The sequence below is a fragment of the Neurospora tetraspora genome, assembly GCF_033439725.1.
Source record: "Neurospora tetraspora strain CBS 560.94 chromosome Unknown B0H65scaffold_6, whole genome shotgun sequence".
In the NCBI taxonomy this organism is placed as follows: Eukaryota; Fungi; Ascomycota; class Sordariomycetes; order Sordariales; family Sordariaceae; genus Neurospora; species Neurospora tetraspora.
In genome coordinates this window covers 3,452,527-3,473,861 of record NW_026944388.1, presented here as the reverse complement: position 1 = coordinate 3,473,861, position 21,335 = coordinate 3,452,527, and the positions used below count along the sequence as shown (strand labels likewise).

At 53.2% G+C, this 21,335-nt stretch overlaps 7 protein-coding genes across 7 annotated transcripts; 2 read left to right on the top strand and 5 right to left on the bottom strand.

The window, feature by feature from the left end:
• Positions 1–22: 22 nt before the first annotated feature.
• B0H65DRAFT_579045 (uncharacterized protein) lies at positions 23–2,403 on the top strand. Its single transcript, XM_062830748.1, has 3 exons — positions 23–493; positions 559–700; positions 761–2,403. The coding sequence occupies exons 1-3, from the start codon at positions 383–385 to the stop codon at positions 2,311–2,313; spliced, it is 1,806 nt and encodes a 601-aa protein (XP_062679868.1). The 5' UTR covers positions 23–382; the 3' UTR covers positions 2,314–2,403.
• Positions 2,404–2,998: 595 nt separating this feature from the next.
• B0H65DRAFT_529962 (uncharacterized protein) lies at positions 2,999–8,270 on the bottom strand. The gene is made up of 2 exons (XM_062828915.1): positions 4,013–8,270; positions 2,999–3,930 (listed from the first exon to the last, which is right to left on the bottom strand). Exons 1-2 carry the CDS (start codon positions 7,870–7,872, stop codon positions 3,348–3,350), a joined length of 4,443 nt encoding a protein of 1,480 aa, XP_062679867.1. The 5' UTR covers positions 7,873–8,270; the 3' UTR covers positions 2,999–3,347.
• A 450-nt stretch (positions 8,271–8,720) lies between these two features.
• Positions 8,721–12,049, bottom strand: B0H65DRAFT_474000 (anaphase-promoting complex, cyclosome, subunit 4-domain-containing protein). The gene is made up of 7 exons (XM_062827225.1): positions 11,585–12,049; positions 11,211–11,526; positions 10,541–11,135; positions 9,772–10,488; positions 9,653–9,710; positions 9,449–9,601; positions 8,721–9,383 (listed from the first exon to the last, which is right to left on the bottom strand). The coding sequence occupies exons 1-7, from the start codon at positions 11,793–11,795 to the stop codon at positions 9,019–9,021; spliced, it is 2,415 nt and encodes an 804-aa protein (XP_062679866.1). The 5' UTR covers positions 11,796–12,049; the 3' UTR covers positions 8,721–9,018.
• A 146-nt stretch (positions 12,050–12,195) lies between these two features.
• Positions 12,196–14,500, bottom strand: B0H65DRAFT_473997 (uncharacterized protein). Its single transcript, XM_062827224.1, has 4 exons — positions 14,272–14,500; positions 13,581–14,215; positions 12,715–13,525; positions 12,196–12,658 (listed from the first exon to the last, which is right to left on the bottom strand). Exons 1-4 carry the CDS (start codon positions 14,272–14,274, stop codon positions 12,569–12,571), a joined length of 1,539 nt encoding a protein of 512 aa, XP_062679865.1. The 5' UTR covers positions 14,275–14,500; the 3' UTR covers positions 12,196–12,568.
• Positions 14,501–15,342: 842 nt separating this feature from the next.
• On the top strand, positions 15,343–18,603 carry B0H65DRAFT_276207 (uncharacterized protein). Its single transcript, XM_062822810.1, has 2 exons — positions 15,343–18,435; positions 18,490–18,603. The coding sequence occupies exons 1-2, from the start codon at positions 15,498–15,500 to the stop codon at positions 18,510–18,512; spliced, it is 2,961 nt and encodes a 986-aa protein (XP_062679864.1). The 5' UTR covers positions 15,343–15,497; the 3' UTR covers positions 18,513–18,603.
• A 188-nt stretch (positions 18,604–18,791) lies between these two features.
• Positions 18,792–19,197, bottom strand: B0H65DRAFT_510957 (uncharacterized protein; the record flags this gene model as incomplete). The annotated part of the gene is made up of 3 exons (XM_062828447.1): positions 18,792–18,860; positions 18,889–18,983; positions 19,104–19,197. The coding sequence occupies 3 exons, from the start codon at positions 19,195–19,197 to the stop codon at positions 18,792–18,794; spliced, it is 258 nt and encodes an 85-aa protein (XP_062679863.1).
• A 1,287-nt stretch (positions 19,198–20,484) lies between these two features.
• B0H65DRAFT_404411 (uncharacterized protein) lies at positions 20,485–20,952 on the bottom strand (the record flags this gene model as incomplete). Its single annotated transcript, XM_062823802.1, is given in 3 exon segments — positions 20,485–20,551; positions 20,570–20,661; positions 20,755–20,952. Coding segments are annotated over 3 exon segments (357 nt in total), but the record flags the coding sequence as incomplete, so codon positions are not given.
• Positions 20,953–21,335: the final 383 nt, after the last annotated feature.

The following is a 21,335-nucleotide window of genomic DNA, read 5'->3' as shown; positions in this document are numbered from 1 at the left end:
CCGGCATCGACACTTTACACCAGGATGACCCTGAATCCAGAACGACGCAACTGGCAATAGTTGAAGGTATATTCAAAGCTCCACTGAGATCTGGACTCGCCATAACTCTCGCTCATCAAGGTGATTCCGAGGCAAATACTCAAGAATGCCCGGATCCTCCTTCAGTTAGAATCCTCTCTATTCCCACTGTCTATTTGTTCATCCATTCACAGCCTCACCTTTTCAACGTTATCCAACCTGTCAACCCAAAAGAAGCCAGGACTATCAGCAACCAGGCTCGTTCTCGGCTGCAGCAGCAACTCTTGATATTGAGGTCTCCGCCTTGACTCTCTTCTTGGACGAAGTCACCCAAACCACGCCAAAACTGCCCCCCTGGGCCAAAATGCCTGGCTCAAGGAGCTCAAAGAATGCCAAAGACTCTATCAGGACGGCAGACACTGTGTTCGTCGAGGATGGTGAGCTGACGGGAATTTACTACATTCCCATCTCTGGTGTTCGTAGCCTAGCTCTCTCCTTACCAATACCGTTACATTGACACTAACAATCCTCTTTATGCAGCTTCCCCACACAACGACGTGGCAACAGTTAAAGGACCACGTAAGGAGGGGATGTGGTGTCGAAGCCGATAAAATCGAGGTTTATGCTCCTCTCGGTGGCTGTGTTCGAATCCGAGAGAGGGACAACTTTGACAAAGCGTTCAGTAAGTGATATATCATCATCTTCAACTACCCTGGTCCCTGTTTACTGATAGCATAGTCAGCTTTCTTAAACGGCAGTACTCTTAACGGCCGTGCCCTTTTTGCTGATGGGAGGAACAAGGGCGGAAGGGTCATGGTCAAGCCCACCATCGCCGTACCTCTGACCGTTCGGCCTACTGCGTCCCTAGAGACAGACCCCGCTCCAGCTTATGGATATGGCTTCAGCCCAGGTGGTGCGGCCGGCGGTATGATACCGGCCTTTGCGAACATGGCCCTCTCCGGGTCTTCGGCGGTTTATGGGGCCGCACAGCCGTATGGAGGTCATGTCGTGGCGCCATATCCTGAGGCCCCGCTGATGACTAGTCCCTACAGCGTCGATCCGGCGTGGAACCCCTATGCTTCGATTGGACAGCCCTACAACGCTCACCAAGGCTTCAATTCAGGATACGCTACCCATGATCACGGCCAAGAGGCCTATACTCAGGCCTGGGTAGCCGCTCCGGTGTATCACAGCCCTCCCATCTATCCCGAAGGATACAACAACTACGAAGGAACCATCGCTGCAGCTGTCACACCTCCTATTCCCGTTCAGAACCACCGCACTAACAGCATCGCCAATAGTCTCGCCTCCATTCCCAGCCCCAGCACACCGACTACCACCATCATCACCAATATTGGCACACCCAATACCGTGAACACCGTCAACACAGCGCTGACCGTTCCCTCGCCCCCTCCCAACACTCACAACCCTCCTTTTTCATTCCCCATCACCTTACCTGGACCCCACCCATTGCAGTCTCAACATCAACAGCAACAACCACACACGATCCTCATAACCGGCCTCTCCAAAAAAGATCTCACACCCGATAAAATTCGTCTCCTTGTCTCTAAGCACGTCTCCGAAGTTGTCGCCGCCCAGATACAGGGCATCCAGATTTCGGATAGGAAGGAAACGACACTGCACGGACACACTGCATACGTGCGGTTCAAGACCATCGAGGACGCCGAGTTGGCGGTGGCACATCTGGATAAAAAGCTCTTTGGGAAGTATACCTTGGGAGTGAAGGTTTGGGTTCCTGAACGGGGGGCGGTGTTTGTCGGGGAGGAGGGTGATGGTAGTGGCGGAGGGGGAAAAGGAGGAGGAGGGCTAACCGTGGGTGGGGCCGCAGCAGAGGGTGAGAGGAGAGGTGGGGAGGTGAAAGAGAGTGGTGATGGAGGTGGTAAGAACGGTGAAAGCAAGAATATGGATGGACCGCGCGGTAAGGGAAAGGAAAAGAGCGACCAGGGGGCGAAGGACACCAAGAACAAGGACAACAACAGTAAGGATGATGCCAGTGGGCAGAGAACGGAGACGCAGAAAGAGCAAATAGTCAACACGCAATCGACAGCGACATCGGCAGCAACACTAGCGGTCCCTCCCAAACTGGGACACAGAAGGGAATCAACAAGCGGCGTGGTCATCGCCAACGGAAGCTATACGACCAACACCACCACTGCTGAAGCGGTAGCGGCGGGAAAGAAGGACAGAAGCAGCAGCCTGTCGGCTATGTCCAAGGCAGATGTGGTGATCGCCCGTGGGAGCTGGGCTACTACCAAGTCACCTACCAAGAACTAGGGATAGAGAGACAGGCGACGGGACGCAGTGAGAGATTGGGTGGGTGGGTCTTGAAGAACAAAGTGTGTTTTGTGTCTATGTGGGTGCATGAGCGAGCATGTGGCGGAGTTTGAAGTCCAGTTTTTTGGTCTATTTCCTTTCATCATTTTGGCTCAGCATTATTATCATATAGATTGCATATCAGTTAAGTACGCATGTGTCTGAGATGGGTGGGGGTTGGATGGGAGCATGAGATGCGCGAATGAAGAGGCGAGGACCCAAAGATTGGAACAACGGGTTGCATGCATGATGAATGAAGATGAAGAGATGAGGAGATGAAGACACGAACAATGAATGAGATACGAGGTCATGAGAAAGATTTACAAAAAAAAATTGAGACATGAGACATGAGACATGAGACATGAGAAATGAGAAACCAAAAATGAAAAAGGAAGGACAACCATGGATTACAGAATTTTCTTGTTGATGTGGACAAGGTGGTGTTCGCGAAACCTTGGCCTAAAAGGGGGTTTGTTTACTTTCCGTGGCTAACTAAAGTATTATCTTCCCGCCCCGTCACAATAGGTCGGCGGGCAGTGAACAAACCTTTCAAACAGTCAACGTCACAGACACTACGTGCATTCAATCTATTTTGTGAACAAAGGAAGAGCAAGCGAAATATGTATACAATTACAAGCTTTACATTGTCTTGACGAGCCCCAGAATTTGATGATGAATGGCTGGGGTAGATAGGTAATACATCGATGCTCCCTCCTCTACTCAAACCCTTTTTGGCTTCTGCTAGGATACAAAGAGAATACATAGGGTATCCAGACCAACGAACAGATCTATCCACTTGTTTATGTCCTGGTTCTAATATTATACGCATACGTCTCCTGATGGCTGCTCTGCTTCCTCTTCTACTGCTTCCTTCTTCCCTCTTCTCAGTATTCTTTCTCTTCACCGGTATAAATAACTAAAATAAAGATATGGGGCCCCATTTCCCCAATGGGTGCTTCCTTCCTTCGATTACCTACCACATCTACCGAACTGAATCAACCAAGAAAAGGCGACATCTCCACCTGCCGCATCTTCTTCCCCTCCCACAGGGCCCTCTGATCGGCCTCACAAGCGCCGCAGTATTCGGCGTACCACTTCTTCAGCGCGTCCCTTCTTGTCATATGCTGTTGCTCGCCATCATCAGAGGCAGCCTCCCCACCGTCGCCGCCATTAGTAGTACCAGCACCCGTAGTACCCGTAGCACCTGTAGCACCCATAGAAGTAGTATCAGAGCTCAAAACACTCTGCTTTTGCTGGTGCGAGGCATCATATACAACCTCTTGATCAAGAACGCCACTGCCATTATTACCAGTAAGCAACATATTGCTCACCTGCTCGCACCTGAGGTTCTCATCGGCGAGCCAGTTCTCCCACTCGGATTGGATCATTTCTCTCTCGATGCCGTTGACGACGCGCATGGCGACGAGGAGATCATGGCGGTAGGTGCCGAGCCGCTGGCGCGTGCGGCGGAGGCGGCGGGCCGCGGCCTTGCCTGTTGCTGAGGCGAAGCCGGCGCCAGCGTCGTTGTAGGGCGCGTCGAGGTCGGTGGAGTTGAGGATTGATTGGAAGGTTTCGTAGCTGTTTTGTTATGTCAGTTATTATTTTCTTTTTGTTGATGGCTCGGCCACAAAAGATCGGATAGTTGCGATGTATAACATACCATTGACTCCCAACAGGCCTCTCCACCACCACCGCGCTCCCCTTCGCCGCCTCCTCCAGATCAGCCAAAAAGATGGCCTTGCTCATGACCGTGTTCGGCCCCACCCCTATCCGCTCCATATACCGCGCCGCCTTGCGCTCCGCCCACCACGCCGCACTAGACTGGCTGACCACCACCAGATTATACGCCGCGCTAGCCAGTAACAAAACCAGCAAGACCCGGTGCGCGGTGATGATCGTGAATACCTTCTTCACCACCGCAAACGCCCACATCATGACCGACGTGATGACGCTCTCCAGCAGCGACCGGCCCGTCTCGAGGATCATGGCCGTCAGCGTCCGCACCCGGATGGGCTGGCCCTTCTTGGATCCCGACGCGGCGCCGGAACCGTCGAGGCCCGCGTTGGGCGAGAAGACCACGACCTGTGTTTGCTGGCCGATGTTGCCGTACACCTGGATGGCGCGCTTGGTGCGGCTGTGCGGGCCGAGTCGGTGGACCTGGTCGGTCGCGACCTCTGCGAGCTCCTCGGCGTCGTTGGCGGCGTCGTCGAGAGCCTGCCGCTCGACCATGTTCTTGGAGATGGCGGGGGCCTTGGACCAGTCGGCCTTTGTGTAGATGGCGAGCTTGCACTTGGACTTGGCGACGTGGGTGATGACGATCTTGGTGATGAGCTTGAAGGCGTGGGAATGGGGCAAGTGCCATGGGGTCTTGACGTGGGTGACGACGTAGGTGATGTGATCGTTGAAAATGTCGATATTCTGTGTGTCGACGATGTTTGCATCCGTTTTGCGCCCGAGCATGTCGGCTTTATCGACTTTGAACTTGAACTGGCGCGCCATCTTGCCACCGTGGTCTTTGAGCTCCCAAGGCCCCTGGGCGATCTCCTTGGCCCGGCGCTCGAAGTAGAGCTTGGGGAAGATGAAGCTCTTGTCACCGAACAGAACATGGAAACACGCCTTGGCGCTAATCTCGAAATTCCGTTCTGCTACAGGCTTGCCCATATCCTCCGGTTCGTAGTATACAGGGTGCGCTGGTAGCTGGAACTTGGGCATTGGAGCTTTCTTCAGACCGCGTGCTCCTCTGATAAACCGGCCACTCAAGTCTCCAATCCGGCGTTGAACAGGCCTACCATGGGGTGTTCCGTCATCCATGGGCGTGTTTGACGCAACCTCCTCCCAACTCTCCGCACTGGGGCTTCTCTTGTCAAAACTTTCCCCTTCGAGGTTAATCAACGCGGTGATAACCTCTTCGAGGCTCATTGGCTCAGCGGCCTGAAGATCATCGACCAGGAGATTAAGTCGAGCATGCAGGAGCGTAAAGTCGTCCAAGAAGATCTTGATAGTAATACGGGAGATGTTGTGATCGCTGGCATCCTGATTCAGATGTAGGAAGATGTAATCGCAATCCTTTCCAGGAGCCGCCGTGACCTCTGTAATGCTGTCGAGGCTGATGGCATAGGCAACGACGAGACCCAGCTGGTGGCCAAAGAAGTACATGTTATCGGGCGTCACAAAGATACGTCCATTGGCAGCCATGCCTCTTCCTTCCTTGCCTTCGCCGGACGAGTTTGACCAGGCAGCATTGAACACCAAGACAGGCTTCTCCTCTGGAGCAACGGTTGGGAAGACCAACCGGAACTGCGCATACTGAGCTCTCAACTCAGGAGGATAATTTACCGGGAAGGAATCGACGAGTTGGCCCTGCTTCTCCTGGATCTTCCCGTGGGCATCAGACGCCGCATCTACACTAAGAGTCTTCTTGTGCAGGCTGGCAACCGAGGCCTTCTCGCTCATGGCGCCGGGAGCTTTTGGCTGCACAATGCCGACAAGTGGATCATCCAAATCGACCTTTGGCGTCCGAACAGTTTCAGGCAAGGGCGTGAAGGAGGATGCCCAGGGATTGCTACCCCAGTAGTTGGCGAGAACCGCACTCGGTAGACCGCGATTGATATCTGCAGTGGCGCTGGCCATAACAGCGGCTCTGCTGAGATTCGTCGGGACCGGAGGTTTAGATAATGTCGCAGGCGCAAGACTGGTAGGGGCGTGATCAAAAGGACCGCCGAGCGAGGGAATCGGTACCCGCACAGCAGGAGTCTGGGGCGCGATGGGTGCGATAGGGCTATTGCCTATGAGACCATGACTTGCTGTTATCAAGTTTGCAATACCTCCAGAAGGCTGAGCTTGCGTATCCTGGTTGGCAAGCATAGCCTTCCTGTGTAGATCGAGCCTCTGCATGAGTCGGGCAGCATGCTCACGGCCGCTCTCGCCCTCCTCTCGGCCCAATGTTGTCGTTATCGAGCGCCGAGGAGGGTTGGCGGCGGCATCAAAGCTGGCGCGTGCCGCAGCGTCAGCACCAGGGACGGCGAGTGTTGCCGTCCGCTCAAGGCCAGGGCCTGGCCCATCTCCATCGACATTGTCGAGAGATTTGGCCGAGAACTCGGGGATAGTGGGAGGGTTGATCGAGAAGGCAGGATCAACGCCACCGCTAAGAGCGTTCGCCTCTCGACCCATTGTCGCCTCAAATGCTCTCTTCTTTGCGACTTCGAAAACCTCTAGCCACTCCATCAACTGCGTCTGAGTTTCGGCCTGTAGCAAAAGTGTCTGTGTCTTGGTCTTGACCTCGAAGCAGAACCGGCGTTCCTCCTGAACAGCCGGCTTAGCACTGCAAAGCAGCACACCGATCTCGTCTCCTTGCAGCACACCCTGCGGCCCATTCATGAGCCAGCCAAACTGGAAGTTACGGCAGTAGTACCACCGGCGCACCCAAGTCGTCCTCGCCGGCTTTCCTGACACGACTCGTAGGAACAGCCACCCTTGCTTCTCCGCTATCACATCCGTCTCATCCTTCTGCTGCATGTTCATCGGTCCTCTAGACCCCAGGTATGGCACCGTAGAAACACTGTAGTCCTCGATCTCCCTCGAAGGCTTATAAACCGCCAGTGTCGCCTCCCCAACCTCTTTCCTCGCCGCCTGTAGCTCTCGCTTAAACAAGGGCTCATACGACTCCATCTCTTTAGACCAACCGCGTATCCTCTCCAACTCCTCCGCCGCAGTCGCCGCACCCAGGGGTGCGTCGCCCCGCGAGCGCCGCATCTCCCTATACATATCGGCGCAAACCCGCACAAGCAGTTTGTCGAGCGCAAAGCGCAGCTGGGGCGCCGATTGACAGAAGTCCATGCTAGCCTTGAGGTACGCCTTGCGCGTCTCGAACACGGCAAATGCGTCCTCGCGCAGGGCACTCGGCTCCTTGGTCTTGTTCTGGCTCACATAGCGGGCGAGTGTCGTGTCAAACGTCTTCTGGGCAGCCTCCAATGCTCGCCGTGCCTCCTTGAATGTGCGAAGTTCACCGTTGACCAAGTTGCGGATGGGCTCGACGCTGATGGGCTCGAGTCGCCGTACCGTGGCCATCACTCCGGTCCACCAGTCGCGGGCGCCATCGCCGGCTCGGCGGAGGGCTAGGAAGGTATAGTCGGTGTCGATGATGGCATCGGCTTGGGCGGTTGCGTTGACGGGTGGCGGCGCAATCTTTTGGAGGTAATGGTGGATGCTGTCCTCGAGTGCGAGCAGGTCGTGGACCACCTTGGATGTGCTGCGGATGTAGTTGTCGAGCCATCGCTCGATTACGTCGAGGTTTTCGGAGAAGTGGACGGCAGAGGCTCTGAATGTCGGAGAATCGAGAGCGGCTTCGTTGAGGCTCACGGGGTTGGGAGCGCCAGGGCGTAGCTTCTTGGTAAGGGGTAGTTGCGACTGCGTTGTAGACGAAGAGGCCTGTGTAGGAACTGATGCCGGCTGCGTCGATTGCGGCTTGCTCGGGGCCGCGGCGGCCGGCGGTAGGACGGGGAACGCTGTGGTATCGGACATGATTTGTGGTATTCGGGGAAACTCGAAGGGTATAATGGGCGGCTGCTGTCCACAGTTATGTCGATCTCGTCACGTCTGTCCCCTCGGCACCTTGTATTAGGGTAGCTTTCACAGCAACAATGGTGGTGGCGTATCACAAAACCCTCTCGGTAGCACCATCCGTAAATCCCTTTCAATATCTCGTGATCTATTCGGTTTCTTTCATTATCGATTAGGTTTGCTAAAAGACTGTCGTTGCAGTTGGCGCAAATGGTGGTGCAGTTGGTTCGTGGTGGAGTTGTTGTTGGAGAAAGTTGGTGGTGGTGACGGGATGGACGTCAATGTAAAAGGAGACAAGGCGGGAAGTGGGAAAGCAGGCGCACACGCACAGAAAAGGTACCTCCTCTTCCTTCAGCTGGAGACTTCCACTTCCAGGTCGCTACCGTGGCGGGCCCAGACTGCTGCAAACGCAATGACGTTGTATATTGAGTGGTACGAGTGGTCACTGGCCAGCCGTTTCAGGCCGGGCATGATCGACTGCGAACGCCAGTGGGCATTAGCTGAACCCCTGGATCGAAGCTGCCTGCCAAGGATTCCGCGTATCCGCCGACCTGCGTTGGGCTTTCAGGGCAGGCGCTCTTTAACAAGGAACCCCATTTAGCCCCGTGACTTGGCCTGCAGAGCCCCTGGAACTCGCCTATTCAGTGGACAAGGCACGCCCTGGCAGCTCACGCTAACGGAATTGGCTCCGCTCACAATTCCGGTTGTTAACAGCCCGCTAACAGATATCAACACACGGGACGGGAATGCGTGGCCGAGTTCAGACATAAGACAACAACCAAGACACTGAATGTTCTTCACAAGGAATGGAAGTGAAAAATTGTACTTTGAGACTTCTGAGAATGGTACTGCATTACTTCAACAACGATTGTAATTCGTTCATAACAGTTGACAGACCCGATTTGTTAACCGAGCAATACCTCATCCATGTCTCCCGTCCAACAATGAAATTCCTCATTTTGTAAAATCCTCCTCCTAATCATACATCACGAACGGACTCATGGTTGCAATCCCCAGCATGATTGAGGGTCCCACCAAGCCCCAACCGTATTACCGCATTTTCCGATCTTCCGCCCTGTGCTCAAAAGACGTGCACTTACACGGCATCTACTGGCTGTTCTCCATCACCACATCTTCCTCCTCTCCTTGTTGCTTCCATGACTTCCTCTCCGTTGGCGACCTTGAAGTCCCAGGAGATATCTCAAAGTGGTCGGGAAGAGCATATGTCTTGTAAACCGTTCTGTCGCGTCCTAGCAGACATACCCTAGCAGGAAGCTCACCCCTGGTCTTGCTCGCTCGTTGGACCTCCATCTGGATGGGCACGAATCCAACCGCGTTGAAGAAAAGGGGAATGTACGGGACTTCTGGACCGCCGATATTGGTTGTCTGAGGCCTCTCTCCTTCTTTGTATGCTGAATAGGTTAGGTCGGGTGACTGATAACCTATTCTCACCATTGCAGGGCTTTGTTCATCTGTTTTGGATGTTAGCATTATCTTGTCTGATCTCATCTTGGTTGATGATTCCGAACTGACTAACCTTTGAGTTGGCTTAGCACGAGCAGAGACTCGTCGTCCAGGAACTTGATATCGACCACGGTAGCCCCGTTGGGAAGGACCAGACCACAGGCACTGCTAGAGCTTGTGCCACTAATGCCGTTGGCGACTGGAATAGCGGTTCGTACAATGAAGACTACACTCAGTATTAGTCTATGCATCTAACTGTCAGAAAAGGGAAACATACTCTTGTTCTTGTCTCCTTCCGGTACTGTAGCAACAAATGTTGTGACACCGGACTCGGCCTGAATATTCGCGTTAGCAATCAAGGCTCGCAAAAAAGTGGTACCGTACAAGATGACCTACCGCTTGAGGCCGAGAACACAGATGAATATCATGCCTCCAGATCTTCTCGCCAGTAGATATCTCCACAGCCTGGTTGAAGCGCACACTTCGCTTCTCTGCCTCAGCAATCTCCTTAAATACGATGGCCGATTTGCCAGTGAGATGATTCACCAACTGGTCGATTTTGGGTAACGCCTTCAAGTAAGGCTTACCGCGCTCCTGGTTCTTCAACTGCTGATCAACCAGTTCAAGCAGAGATGTGCCGTCGCTCTCCTCGGCGACTTTCCAGTCCTTCTCGCGCTCTTCCGCGGTGACATCACCAAGATAAACAGCCAAGGGACTACCCATCAGATATCGTTGGATGTATGTCAAGACCTTGACATTATCCATAGTCGCCTCTTTCTCGGTCAACTCCTCGGCAGCTGCCGATGACGAAGCCAGCTTGTCGATTTCCATCCGGAGCCATGACGAAAAGGAAGTGAAGTGGTCCAGCTCGTCCATGACCGCCAACAGAATCTTGTACGAGACCAAGGTCAGCGCCGCGACCATGTCCAGAAGCTTCTCGATTTGCGCGGCGGTAAAGCCAATGTTCTCGCGCGAGCCGTGGAAGCGAGCGAGTCCCAAGAGCCGGCTGAGCACGATGCCGCACCTCTCGAGCGCAGGCAAAAAGTTTTCGTGGACGAGGCTTCTGAGATTTTGTAGACCGCTTACGACCGCTTTATCCCAACGCTTGTGTCCCTAAATACTTGTCAGTCTTGTGGCAGTCTGCGCATCTCACTTTCAGACTTACTCTCTCGGCCAGACTGTCGACGAGCCATTCCTTCACCTGGGGGAACACATGTCCTATTGCAACAGTATGATACAGTGCCTGGACAATGGTCATCGGCCCCTTGGGACTCCTCTCCAGATCTTCTTGGACACCGCGAAGAAAACGCCCAGGAAGCTCTCTCGTCGACTTCCACTCACTAACCATGTGGGACTGTGCCTGCTTCAGATACCGAAGAAGATTCTGGAGCGTTGTCGTCTTCGACGCCAACAAGGAGAGGTTGATTGGTGATTTGTGAACAAAAGTGAGGTCCATGGGAACAAGGTAAAGGGATGTCAGACTGCCCTCCTTGGGTCTTAGTAGGAGTGCATGTGTAGACACCTTGGGGCGCGAGCTGTGACCGCAAAGCTGGAAAGCACCCTTGCTTGAGGGAGGTCCTCTGGCTGTATGTGGAATATGCTGAAAGGTTCCAATGGCAAATGAATCGTAGATGCTGAGGTGGATGCCTCCGTCGGCTGTGCCGGCGATCATGACATGGACATTATCCGAGTCCTCGGGCTGGTAAGGGCGGAACACGAACTCGAGTGATGCCGCTGTAGAGAAAACAAACATATCGTCCCTAATACCATGTCAGTTACACCATCATCCGAGTTGCCCTCCTTGCAGTAGAAGCTGCTGGATCCCGTTTACTTACCCGGTGCCTCCCGACAAAGGAAGAGGACTGATCTTGGGGAGAGCGGTCTCGACCTCCAAGAAAGTCAACTCATGAGGGAGGTCCAGAACATGCTTCTTCTCATCGGGCATGAGATCCCGCCACGGCAAATCGGGGAGGTCATCGTGCTTCTTGGCGCGCGAGTGCCTGCCAGTTTCGTTTCTGGCCCAGGCGATAAACTCGATTCTGGAAGGCTTCCCATCATGGCCTGCCACGCGGATGTGATGCACGGCTTTGTTGCTTTCCAAGCCGATCAACCTCACCACGCCGTCACTCCAGCCGGCAGCTAAGAATTGGCCTGTGAACTTTTGTAAGACATTGGCTTCCTCAAAAGTCATCGGAAGATGTTCACTTACCATCTTCTTTCCACTTGATCGCGTCAACCTTTTGGTTTCGCTCTGTATGCTTCGAGACCAACTGATTGCTGCCACGCCAGACATAGATTATGTTGCCGTCGCCGACCGTGGCTGTCAGGTCGATTACCGGGTTGCATGCGATTTGCTTGCCGGAGACTGGCACACTCAAGGTGCTCGAACTAAATAGTTGAAGTTGCCCATTTAGGGACATTGTGTAGGATCGTTTTGAACCTTCAGTTGGGTGATGGTACTTGGATGTTCAGGCTGCGTAGAAAGCGGCGGCTAACTGGTTCCAGCCTTCAACTCCGGGACGTGAAATTTCGAATACAAAGACGCGCGCAAGTCCATAACTTGGCAAGTCAAATTTGATGTTTTGGGAATTTTAGGTTTGGTTTGCTAGAGCTTTACTTGCCTTTGGGTTATTGTTGTTGTTGCTGCTGTTGTTGTTCTGCCATTGTGGTTTCGTCCTGCCTGTTGATCGAAAACACAGTGCAGATAGAGCAGTTACTACAGCGATGGAGTACTGTGCAGTTAGGCATTCTTACTGTAGTCCTTCAAGTGCGAACTACGCAATAGTGTAAGACATCGATTGCCATACTCAATGTTTACAACACCGATAGTTTAGTTGGATACTAGCTCTTTGTATAAATAAGATCCCTGTATATGATGCTTAATCTTAAGAATCTGTAGCCCTTCAAAAGTGTGCACGGCCCGTAGCTCAAGAGTTACTTTTAAGAATCCCAAACACGTCAAGAACCCCTCTTCCGGAAAACCAATATCACCTTGTCAACGGAAAAAAATGACAACTCGAGCACCCACTGGATATTACCATGTATAACGGTTTTCATTACAAAGGGAGCTGGACAACTCGGTTGCTTCCCATACATTACTCTAATTCTGGTGCGGAAGATGATGATCGAGACGCCTGACCGGCATACTATGGTCGCCCCTTTTTGGCTCTGCTCAAAACAACGACAACAAAACTTACTCGATGAGGAACTTGTCAGCCACCGATCTGATGTCCTTGGAGAACGAAACCTCTTCGCCTTCATCCACCAGCTCGACAGAGTGAACCTAGGGCGTGTCAGTTGTGTCTTGTTGGTTCCAAATACAAGGCAAGGACGACTTACATCAACCTCCACAAACGGCGACGACTTGGAGAACCGTACTTGCATCGGGAAGAACTCGTTCTCGTCATCCGTCTGCGCCTCGAATTCAAACGCTCCGCTCGCGTTCTCCTCGCTTACAGTGCCTATCGACCACTCTAGACTGTCCCCAGACACTTCATACACAGCGTCGAAGCTAGACACCTGAGGCTCTGCGCTCGAGTACGGGATTACGACAGTAACGTCCTTGAGGGTATCTCCGCCAGTGAGCTCGTACTCGACCGTCAATGTGCTGTTACCATCTGAGCCCTTGTTAACCCAGACGGTGAAGCTGATTGGTAGTGCGCTGGTGTCGTCGACCTTGGGAGTGGCCCGCCACCTTAGAACTCCGACAGAGTTGTTGGTAGGGAAACCCTTTGCCAGTTGAGACAACTGGATAGCCTGGGAGCTGTTGAAGACATTTCTATCGACGTTCGGGTGAGTGCGGAATTGGGCGCCGTGGGTTGGTGTGGCGCTGAGGTTGAGCTTGATCCTGGAAAGCGATGGGTCGGAGACGCGAAGCTGGAGGTCACCGCTGACCGAGAGGGATTCGAGGGCACCATCCCTCGACAGCTTGGCACTGATGGCCTCGTTGATAAGGACGTGAATAGCATCCCGATCGAGTGTCGAAGAGACTCTGGAGGCAGCAGGCTCTGCGGCGGCGGCCGGCGCGGCTACCGGAACAAGGGGCGCTTCCTCGGCCTCGTGTCCAAGATCCCCCTTCACGCGCTCGAAAATATCCGTATTCTTGGACTTCTTGCCCAACTGCATACCCTTGCCCTTTGGCGCATTGAACCTGTAGAAATATTAGCTTGCATGCCAGCCAGCATGGAAGAGGGACTAAAGCATACTTGGCCTTGTTCTTCTCGGCTTCATAGGTATCATAAGACTCGGTAACAGCAGGTCGCACAGGCGGGGTGTATGTGGGATATACCGGCGTCCGGGGTACTGCGGAACGTCCAGTTCTGGCCGACTCCTTGCGCTGCATCTCCAACTGCTTGGCTTTCCTCTTGCGCTCTTCGGTAGCCTCCAGCTCCTTGTTCCGGGCAATGATTTCCTGAATGCGCTCCTCGTGACTTTCCATCTCGAGGAAGGTCTTGATCTGGCTGATGGTGAGGTTCTCGCGGTATCCGAGCGTCACCAACTCGTCGAAGGCGCTGAGCAGTTCGTAGGCATTTCGGAGGATTTCGCGCTCGTCGAGGCTCTTGCAGGTGCTGGTGACAACCTGGGCAAAAAGGTGGAGGGAGTCGATGTCCTGGAGGATGTTGGACTGCTTGTTGGTGATGAGGACCATGTACAGCTCGTCCAGGGGCTGGTAGACGAATCGGACATTGTCTTGCTCGACAATGGTGTGCTGGGTGCCCGAGTCGGCGGCCTTGGGAAACGAGGCGAGGAGGGCTTCGATACGGGAGCGCTTGATATCGTTGAAGGCGCGGGCTAAGACGGCCTTGCCGCCGCGGGTGCAGATGGAGGCAGCGAGGACAACCTGACATGTTCCGTCAATCGCTTCTTCCCACCAGCAGACAGGGATGGATGAGTTACCATTTCGACAGCAGTACTAGTACTGACTCGGAGAAAGGTTCGTGGTGCGGGGAGCTTTGGTGTGTTGTGAAGCCAAGTCGTGAGCTTCACCTCCTGAAAGTTAACGTGGACGGGAAGGTTGATGTGGTCTTTCCGTTGCCGTGCTGAGGTGTGCTGTCGGTCAGGTCCAATTGAACTGAAGGTACCATCTGGAGGTACCCCAGCGGGCAGCGATACCTGGACGGCAGCTTCACTGCAGCGTCGGTCGGGTTCAGGCCAGGGCAACACGGCGGCAGCGTGGCCGGCGAGGGGCTGCCAGCTGGCAAGGAAAATCCAGGGGCACACCAAGATTAGGCACCCACAAGGCCCGCTAAACTCGATGCGGCACTTGCTTGTGATCAATTCTGCGAATTTCACCGTCATTCACAGCCTGCGGCAGAAGCGACAACTGCACCTCTCTCTCTACTGAACAACGCACAACCGTGTGTCGAAATCCCCCGACTTCCATTTCCATCCAAACTACCAACCTCCAACCACGAAACGATTCGCCGTCGAACAACCCGTCTCTCGGCCGCTTGAAATATTGCCCGGACGATACGAGTCCCATTTGTGGATCAACAAATACGCTACCTTCGTGACGCACCTCGCCATTAAAAAAGAGCTCACTCGATTCTGTTGCACTTCACCCGCCTCCCAGCTCCGCCGCTCCGTGAACGTGAGGCATCGCGATTATCTGCCACATTCAGCATTGCATACCTCGATTCGATGTGCACTTTTGCCCAGAATATCCGCCCCCGAACTCTTAACAGCGGTTAAATCGTCTTGTCGGATCCCGCCCAGTCTACGTGTCGCCTCACAACCCTTCACCGGTTCATTTTGCGCTCCAGAAGCGCCGTTGTTTGTCGGGCGTTCTTTGTCGAGTGCGGGGCGACCCATTCTCAGCTACAACCCCCAGAACCCGTGGTCTTTATATACCTACGGTTTCCCTTGAAACAACAAGTCACAGCCTTTCAGTCCAAGACATCCACCGAAACCCATCGCCAAGCTTGAGTTTTTGACCAGTGCACCAATTTTCTACGTCTTCGCTTCTTTCATCACGCTTGCTGGACGTACAACATCTTGACAACGGCAATACGTCGCACCTTCTAAGAAACTTCGTGAAAGTTTCGCGTTATTTTTCAATCTTTCGTACTTGATTCAACCCATCCATCTGTGGCGCTTTTTTTGCCCGCCAACCGCCTATCATCATGGAGGAAGTTATCCTCGACGTCCGCGTCGAGGCGGGGAAAGCCGTTTTTGACGATGATTTGATGCTAGATGCCGGCGTGCAAGCCGACGAGCTTGTCTTAGAACTCGACGACCTACACGGCAAGGAAGACGAGTACCAGACGGTCGATCTTGACGCTCAACCCGTCACAGCCGATGTGGAAGTCGCTGTCGATGGCCTCGAGGCGCAACCTAATACGAACGATGAGCAAGCAGAGGCGGCAGGTGACGCCGAGGAAGATGCTCAGGATGTCTCCATGGCATACGGTGATGAGATAGGTTACGAAGAGGAGGAGGGTGTCGCAGAAGAGGCTACTACGGAACACGAGCCCACAGAAACCACAGCGTCAAAAGCGCCGTCTGCAAATGACGAGAATCCCGATCAACGTAAATCGGAACAGGAAGCCCAGGACGTCCAGATCGATCTCGCTGAGCCCAAAATGGGCGACGATGCGGAAGAACAGCCGGCCGCTTGTGTTGATCAGGAGGCTACTGAACATGCTGCCGAGATAAAAGTCGGCCTGGACGTCAATGGTATTGCGGCTGCCGATGCTCCGGATATAGCGGTCTCAGAAGCTGAACAAGCGGACGAGGCCGTGAACGAGGGACACCAGCTCGAGGAAAGTCAGAGTGACCATGACGAGGCCATTGTGGATGATGCCGCATTTAGCATCACCGATATCACAGTCCAGTATGATGGTGGCAGTTATGCCCTCTTTGGAAACTCGGACATGGATCCTGAGACCTACTTCCTTTCCGACACTGAGATTGCAACCGCACCATTGTCGGAACTACTTGCATCTATCCGCTCTGTCATTGCCTCAGACTTGACACCCGGAGAAGAACTGGTTATCGTTATTGACTCGCTTGATTTGAACTTTGGCGAAAGGTCCAGCAAGGACTTTTTGCAGCGCAGCTTTCATCAGATCATTTACTGCTACAATGTCCTTCTAGCTAAAGGAATCGTTACAGAGACGTCCCTAACGCTCAATCTTGTGGTCCGTCCGGACCCCGAGGGCCGGTTCTTGGAATTGCTCGAGGAGGCAGGCATCTGGAGTGGAGCTGACTACTCTCCCGATTACTCAGATGCCTCCGGGGAGGATGAACATCTGGATGACGATCAGGACATTGAAGACTATGATGACAATGAAGACCTCGAAAATGGTGATGATCATGAGGATGTCCAAGATTATGAATTCGATGACCAAGAGCATCAAGACGGGGAAGCCCAGCAAGATCAAGATCAAGAAGAGAAAGAAGACGAACAGCCAGAGGGCCTTGAGCTGACCGAGAATGTCGAAATTGCCGAGGATGTCGAGGTTACCGAAGACCGAGAAGTCAGCGGGAATGTAGCCGAGAATGGGGATGTTACCGTCTCGGCTGGAGACGTCCAGGATGAGGCATCAGAGGAACAAACAGAGCCTCAGGTCACCGCGGATGTCCCTGAGAATGAGCGTGATACTGAGCAATTCTCGCTAGAAGAGAACATCGTTCAAGCTCCCCAAGCAGAGCCATCTGCAGATATCAACGGGGAAAGACACATTGATGCCGGTGAATCCTCTCACGGCCCTTCAGGCATCGTTGATGTTGAGCATGAGATGGATGGTGATATCGGAGAGCTTCAGCCCAGCTTGGAGGAGACGACGGGCAGTGATTTGGAGCATGCTTCCGAAATGAAGTCTGCCATGGACGAACCTCAGCCGGAAAACGGTGATCATACCGAGGCTATCGACGAGGAAGAGGAGGAGGAAGCTTATGATGAGGAAGAGTACCTCGAGCATCATGAAGAGGCCGAAGTCGAGGAGCAAGAGGATCATGAAGCTGATCATGCAGTGGGTGCGGAGGAGCTCGGCGATGACTTGACTCTCAGGCAGACATTGGACGACGGCAACTTCTCCCTCGATATCATGGAGGGGTCTACTGAAGGTAACGCAGTGCTCGGTCTTGACGACAATGAAACTGGTAAATCCCCTTTTTTCTTTTTGTCAGCCACACACAACCCCGGCACACACAGCCACATACACGTTTCGCGCTCAGGCGAAGCCAAGGATGACGATCTCATCGACTACACGGACGATGAAGGTCCAATCCATACCATGCCTGGTCTCAAACGAAAGTCCGTGTTCCCAGACCTAGGCTTCGGGGCAAAGAAGATGAGATCCGAGCAAACGGATGGGACAATGCCGCCACTGCATAGCAGGCCCTCGGACAATGTATCCGGCGGAAGCCAGCTTGCAGTTGAACTGCGACCAAACCAGTACCGCAGTCTCGCAGCGCCATCCACTTTCCGCTCCGACTCACCTTGCACCGAGAAATCTAACAGCCCGGTCAACTTTGCTGCACCTCACCCGGGCCGTGGCGGTCGTTTTCATTCCCACAAAGACTCCGATTTAAGCGTCACCTTCTCTGCTTACGACGATGCTGACATGCCCTATCAAGAAAACAACGACACTAGTACTTCGCGCAATCCGGACTCTGCCGCCATGCAGGACCAGTACACTGACGACGGCCACAACATGGGCGACTATACTGAAGTAGAAAACGCGGTCGAGGTCGAGTACACCCATGAGACATCGCATCTCACAATCAACACCACCGACTCCAAGGACCAGACTGAAGAAGGTGCCCATGACTTCACAGCCGAAGAACCCGCCACCCACACGAGCACAACCAATACCATGAGCGGCGACGAGATTGACTACGACGAACACGAGGAACAGGATGGCTCGTTTGAAACAGAAGACCAAGTCCAGGAGTCCAGCAACGCTCAGGGTGACGACGACGAAATCGGATGGGGAGATGATGGAGATGAGGACAGCAATGATTCAACACAGCAGACCACAACCTCTCAAGATCAACCGCCCCTCACAGCAAAGAGAGGTCGGACTGATGATCTGGATGAGGAAGCCGAAGAGGCCGGTAAGTTGAACGCTTAATCTGCACGGGAAAACAACTCGCTAATCAAGACTATAGATGTCAAGCGTCGTCGGACCTGATCGGTAATCTCTGGCTTCAAATGTAGCATCGCTCCAACACCTCCATGCCCCGATTTAAGCTTCCCAGCCCATTTCCCCCCCTTCCCCTTCCCCTTCCCCTCTAACCGCTGTAGTTCAGCCTTGTCTTTTGTGAGTTGCTCTTGATTTTCTTGGTTGTTCTTATTCGAAGAACCGAATTTGAATGTGCGCTGGGAGAAGCTCCAAGCTTCAAGAATGGCAAGGTAAGTTGAAACGGATTGGCCGTACTCAATGGGGCCAGTCGTGTTTCCCCCTACTTCATTACTCTTCACCCGATCGGCGACACTTGACACCAGGATTCGCGACACCGACCTCGATAACGCAGCCCAACTTCAGGTTGCATACAGCGGTCATCAACAATCGAAAACCCCTGGGACGGCCTGGGGGACATATCGCTCGAAGAAGCGCAATCTTGCTGAACATAGCAAAACACATGCGGTACCTCAGGGATTGCTTGTTATATTTGCAACCTAAAGCTGCATATTTGGAACTTCTCTCCCTGAGGTCCATATAGCATATTTCCTGGTGTATACTTTCTCCTGTACTATAGTCTTTGTTGGTGTTTAGTAGAACGGTGGCGACACATGGCTTGGCTATCTTTAGGAGTCCTTAAGGGTTCAGAGGTGCGTTTGAATTTGGTGGGTATATCCGGGTAACATATGGTCATCGCAGTCGAGACTATGCAACATGTGGTTGGCACGGGGTTCTTTTACGAGGTATGTAGAGCTTTTCTGTTTGTGGCGGCGCATTTCGGGTTGGGAAGTGTGGGGATGCGGGTTCTGCGAAATCAAAATAGGTGTTGAGAAGAGATAGTGAAGGCGTACCACGTAAGGAAAATCGGATAGCTTGGGGTTAGATATCAGTTTAGATGGGAGTATGGGTGAGCTTTGAGTCTTCCCATGTCCCAATGGCAGAGAATCATCTAAACCCAAGTGCTAGATGAACTTTGATGCAAGGCTGAGACTGTCGATCTGACCACATCGTGATGGATCATGGATGTTGAAGCCTCAAACGCGCCCAGCTCAGAAACTCCACAGCATTCGTCATGTTTTGCTTCGCCACACAGCCGGGCCTCAATGGTTAATTGATGTGCTATCCCTCAAAATGCATCTTGCACGCTTACAGTTTGCTACATAGAGTTGGTAAATACCAATATCAAGAAACAAAATTGCCCTTCCTTGGCATATTGACATCAGTGATGAGATACCCCCTTTCCGGGAGGAGGACGGGACGGAATCTTATCAAATCGCTTCTCCCCGAACGGATCTAGGGTTAACCACACACTAGTGTGAACCCATTGCTTCTGTTATGGCGATCAGTTACTCATGCGGACATATGCGGCTAGCTATTTTGTTCAACTGCAGGTAATTGCCGTGATACGCACAGTGATGTGATCGATGGAGGCGTGGAGGCTTCCCGCGGCGTGCGTCGGTCGTCGGACCCCGTCGGCGCGGGTTTTAACCACCCCTCGAGAGAAGTGGATAACAATGGAGACTCGGGACAGAGGACGGGAAACAGGTGTTTCGATGAATGCACAATGTTCCGGTGCTTCCAGAGTCAGGTTTCAACTTTGGCCGCTTATTAAGTTCAGGTCACTATCTCAATACGTACCATACACGGGCAGGTCCTCGAAGTATCGGAGATAAAAATGCCCCTATCTCGTACATATCAGCATCTTGGCTGAGGTCACTTTCCTTACCTTACCAGACTTTACGTATATGCCAGGCACAGGGGAAGGAAGCTTCCAAGACTAAAATAAAAGTGCGGGGCAGTGATCCTTTCAGGCCCTCAACAACCAAAATTGGAAAGATCAATGGAATCTCGATGGAAGGTCAGACACGCTCGCTGCGAGCCCACCCTGATGCTCTGCCGAGGAACAAGGGAAGGAATGATTCCGAGCTCAACACGCTTCCCTTCCATGAGTCGAGTAGAATGGGGTCCACCTACTAGAAAATCAAATGAGGGAAGGCGCCGGACGGGCAGCACGGATGAGGCTAAGAAAGATATCAAAATTCAAAAGTCTTTCACATACGAACTACAGGTCGCGGTAGGCATGAGAAAATCTCAATTGACTGCAGTGGCTGAGGTTGACCGTGTTCGTCTGATACTCCCATTCCCCCATACCTTTTTTCTGACTGCACACGCGTTCTTCGGCACACGTAATCTGTCTTCAAAAACGTGCTCGGACAGCATTGGGCACTCGGACATTTCACAACTCAAGCACGTACTTACTTATAGGTATGTATGAAAGCAAGTGGTTCTGGCCTGGCTCGGGCCCTTTGAGATGGGGTTTTAAGTGGCTGACTAACAGGAACGGGCGCCCTCCCAGACTTGCCAGTGACCAGGTTGCCATACTTATATCCAGGGGTTCGACCACATCTCCGACAGGGGTGCCGAATCCACGCCTCTTGTGATTCTTGAAACCGTTTTGGCTCCACGGTTTCTCCCTCCACCACTGGCTCGACATCCACACACTGCACTTGGCCTCACCACAGCGCCGACGCACCATCGACAGCGACCACACCAGCGACGCCCCTCGAATTGAAACCACCTGGCTCGCTGCCGTGACACTGGACAGGGCTACCTAGCACAATTTATCATACGCACGCTACGACTTTTACCTACCTTTACCTAGCCCGCCCGCTTGCCCTGCCTGCGCGCTAAAACACCGTTCGAAGAACCGGAGATTCCCCAACAGCAACCTTGCCTCAGGGCACCACTGAGGAGGCACCACCACCGGCACCACCAACGTCCAAGACTCCAAGACACACGACGACACCTTGCCTTACACAACCGATCCGAACG

Excerpts from the sequence above, each read along its gene's own strand:
- B0H65DRAFT_579045 (XM_062830748.1), top strand. The coding sequence starts at position 383 with ATGCCTGGCTCAAGGAGCTCAAAGAATGCCAAAGACTCTATCAGGACG. Across the intron at positions 494-558 it reads ACTACATTCCCATCTCTGGT|CTTCCCCACACAACGACGTG; the intron begins GTTCGTAGCCTA and ends CTCTTTATGCAG. Across the intron at positions 701-760 it reads CAACTTTGACAAAGCGTTCA|CTTTCTTAAACGGCAGTACT; the intron begins GTAAGTGATATA and ends TAGCATAGTCAG.
- B0H65DRAFT_529962 (XM_062828915.1), bottom strand. The coding sequence starts at position 7,872 with ATGTCCGATACCACAGCGTTCCCCGTCCTACCGCCGGCCGCCGCGGCC. Across the intron at positions 3,931-4,012 it reads AGGCCTGTTGGGAGTCAATG|CTACGAAACCTTCCAATCAA; the intron begins GTATGTTATACA and ends ATAACAAAACAG.
- B0H65DRAFT_474000 (XM_062827225.1), bottom strand. The coding sequence starts at position 11,795 with ATGTCCCTAAATGGGCAACTTCAACTATTTAGTTCGAGCACCTTGAGT. Across the intron at positions 11,527-11,584 it reads GATCAAGTGGAAAGAAGATG|GCCAATTCTTAGCTGCCGGC; the intron begins GTAAGTGAACAT and ends AAAAGTTCACAG. Across the intron at positions 11,136-11,210 it reads CCTTTGTCGGGAGGCACCGG|GGACGATATGTTTGTTTTCT; the intron begins GTAAGTAAACGG and ends ACATGGTATTAG.
- B0H65DRAFT_473997 (XM_062827224.1), bottom strand. Across the intron at positions 13,526-13,580 it reads GCCGAGAAGAACAAGGCCAA|GTTCAATGCGCCAAAGGGCA; the intron begins GTATGCTTTAGT and ends ATATTTCTACAG. Across the intron at positions 12,659-12,714 it reads CGCCGTTTGTGGAGGTTGAT|GTTCACTCTGTCGAGCTGGT; the intron begins GTAAGTCGTCCT and ends GACACGCCCTAG.
- B0H65DRAFT_276207 (XM_062822810.1), top strand. The coding sequence starts at position 15,498 with ATGGAGGAAGTTATCCTCGACGTCCGCGTCGAGGCGGGGAAAGCCGTT. Across the intron at positions 18,436-18,489 it reads TGAGGAAGCCGAAGAGGCCG|ATGTCAAGCGTCGTCGGACC; the intron begins GTAAGTTGAACG and ends TCAAGACTATAG.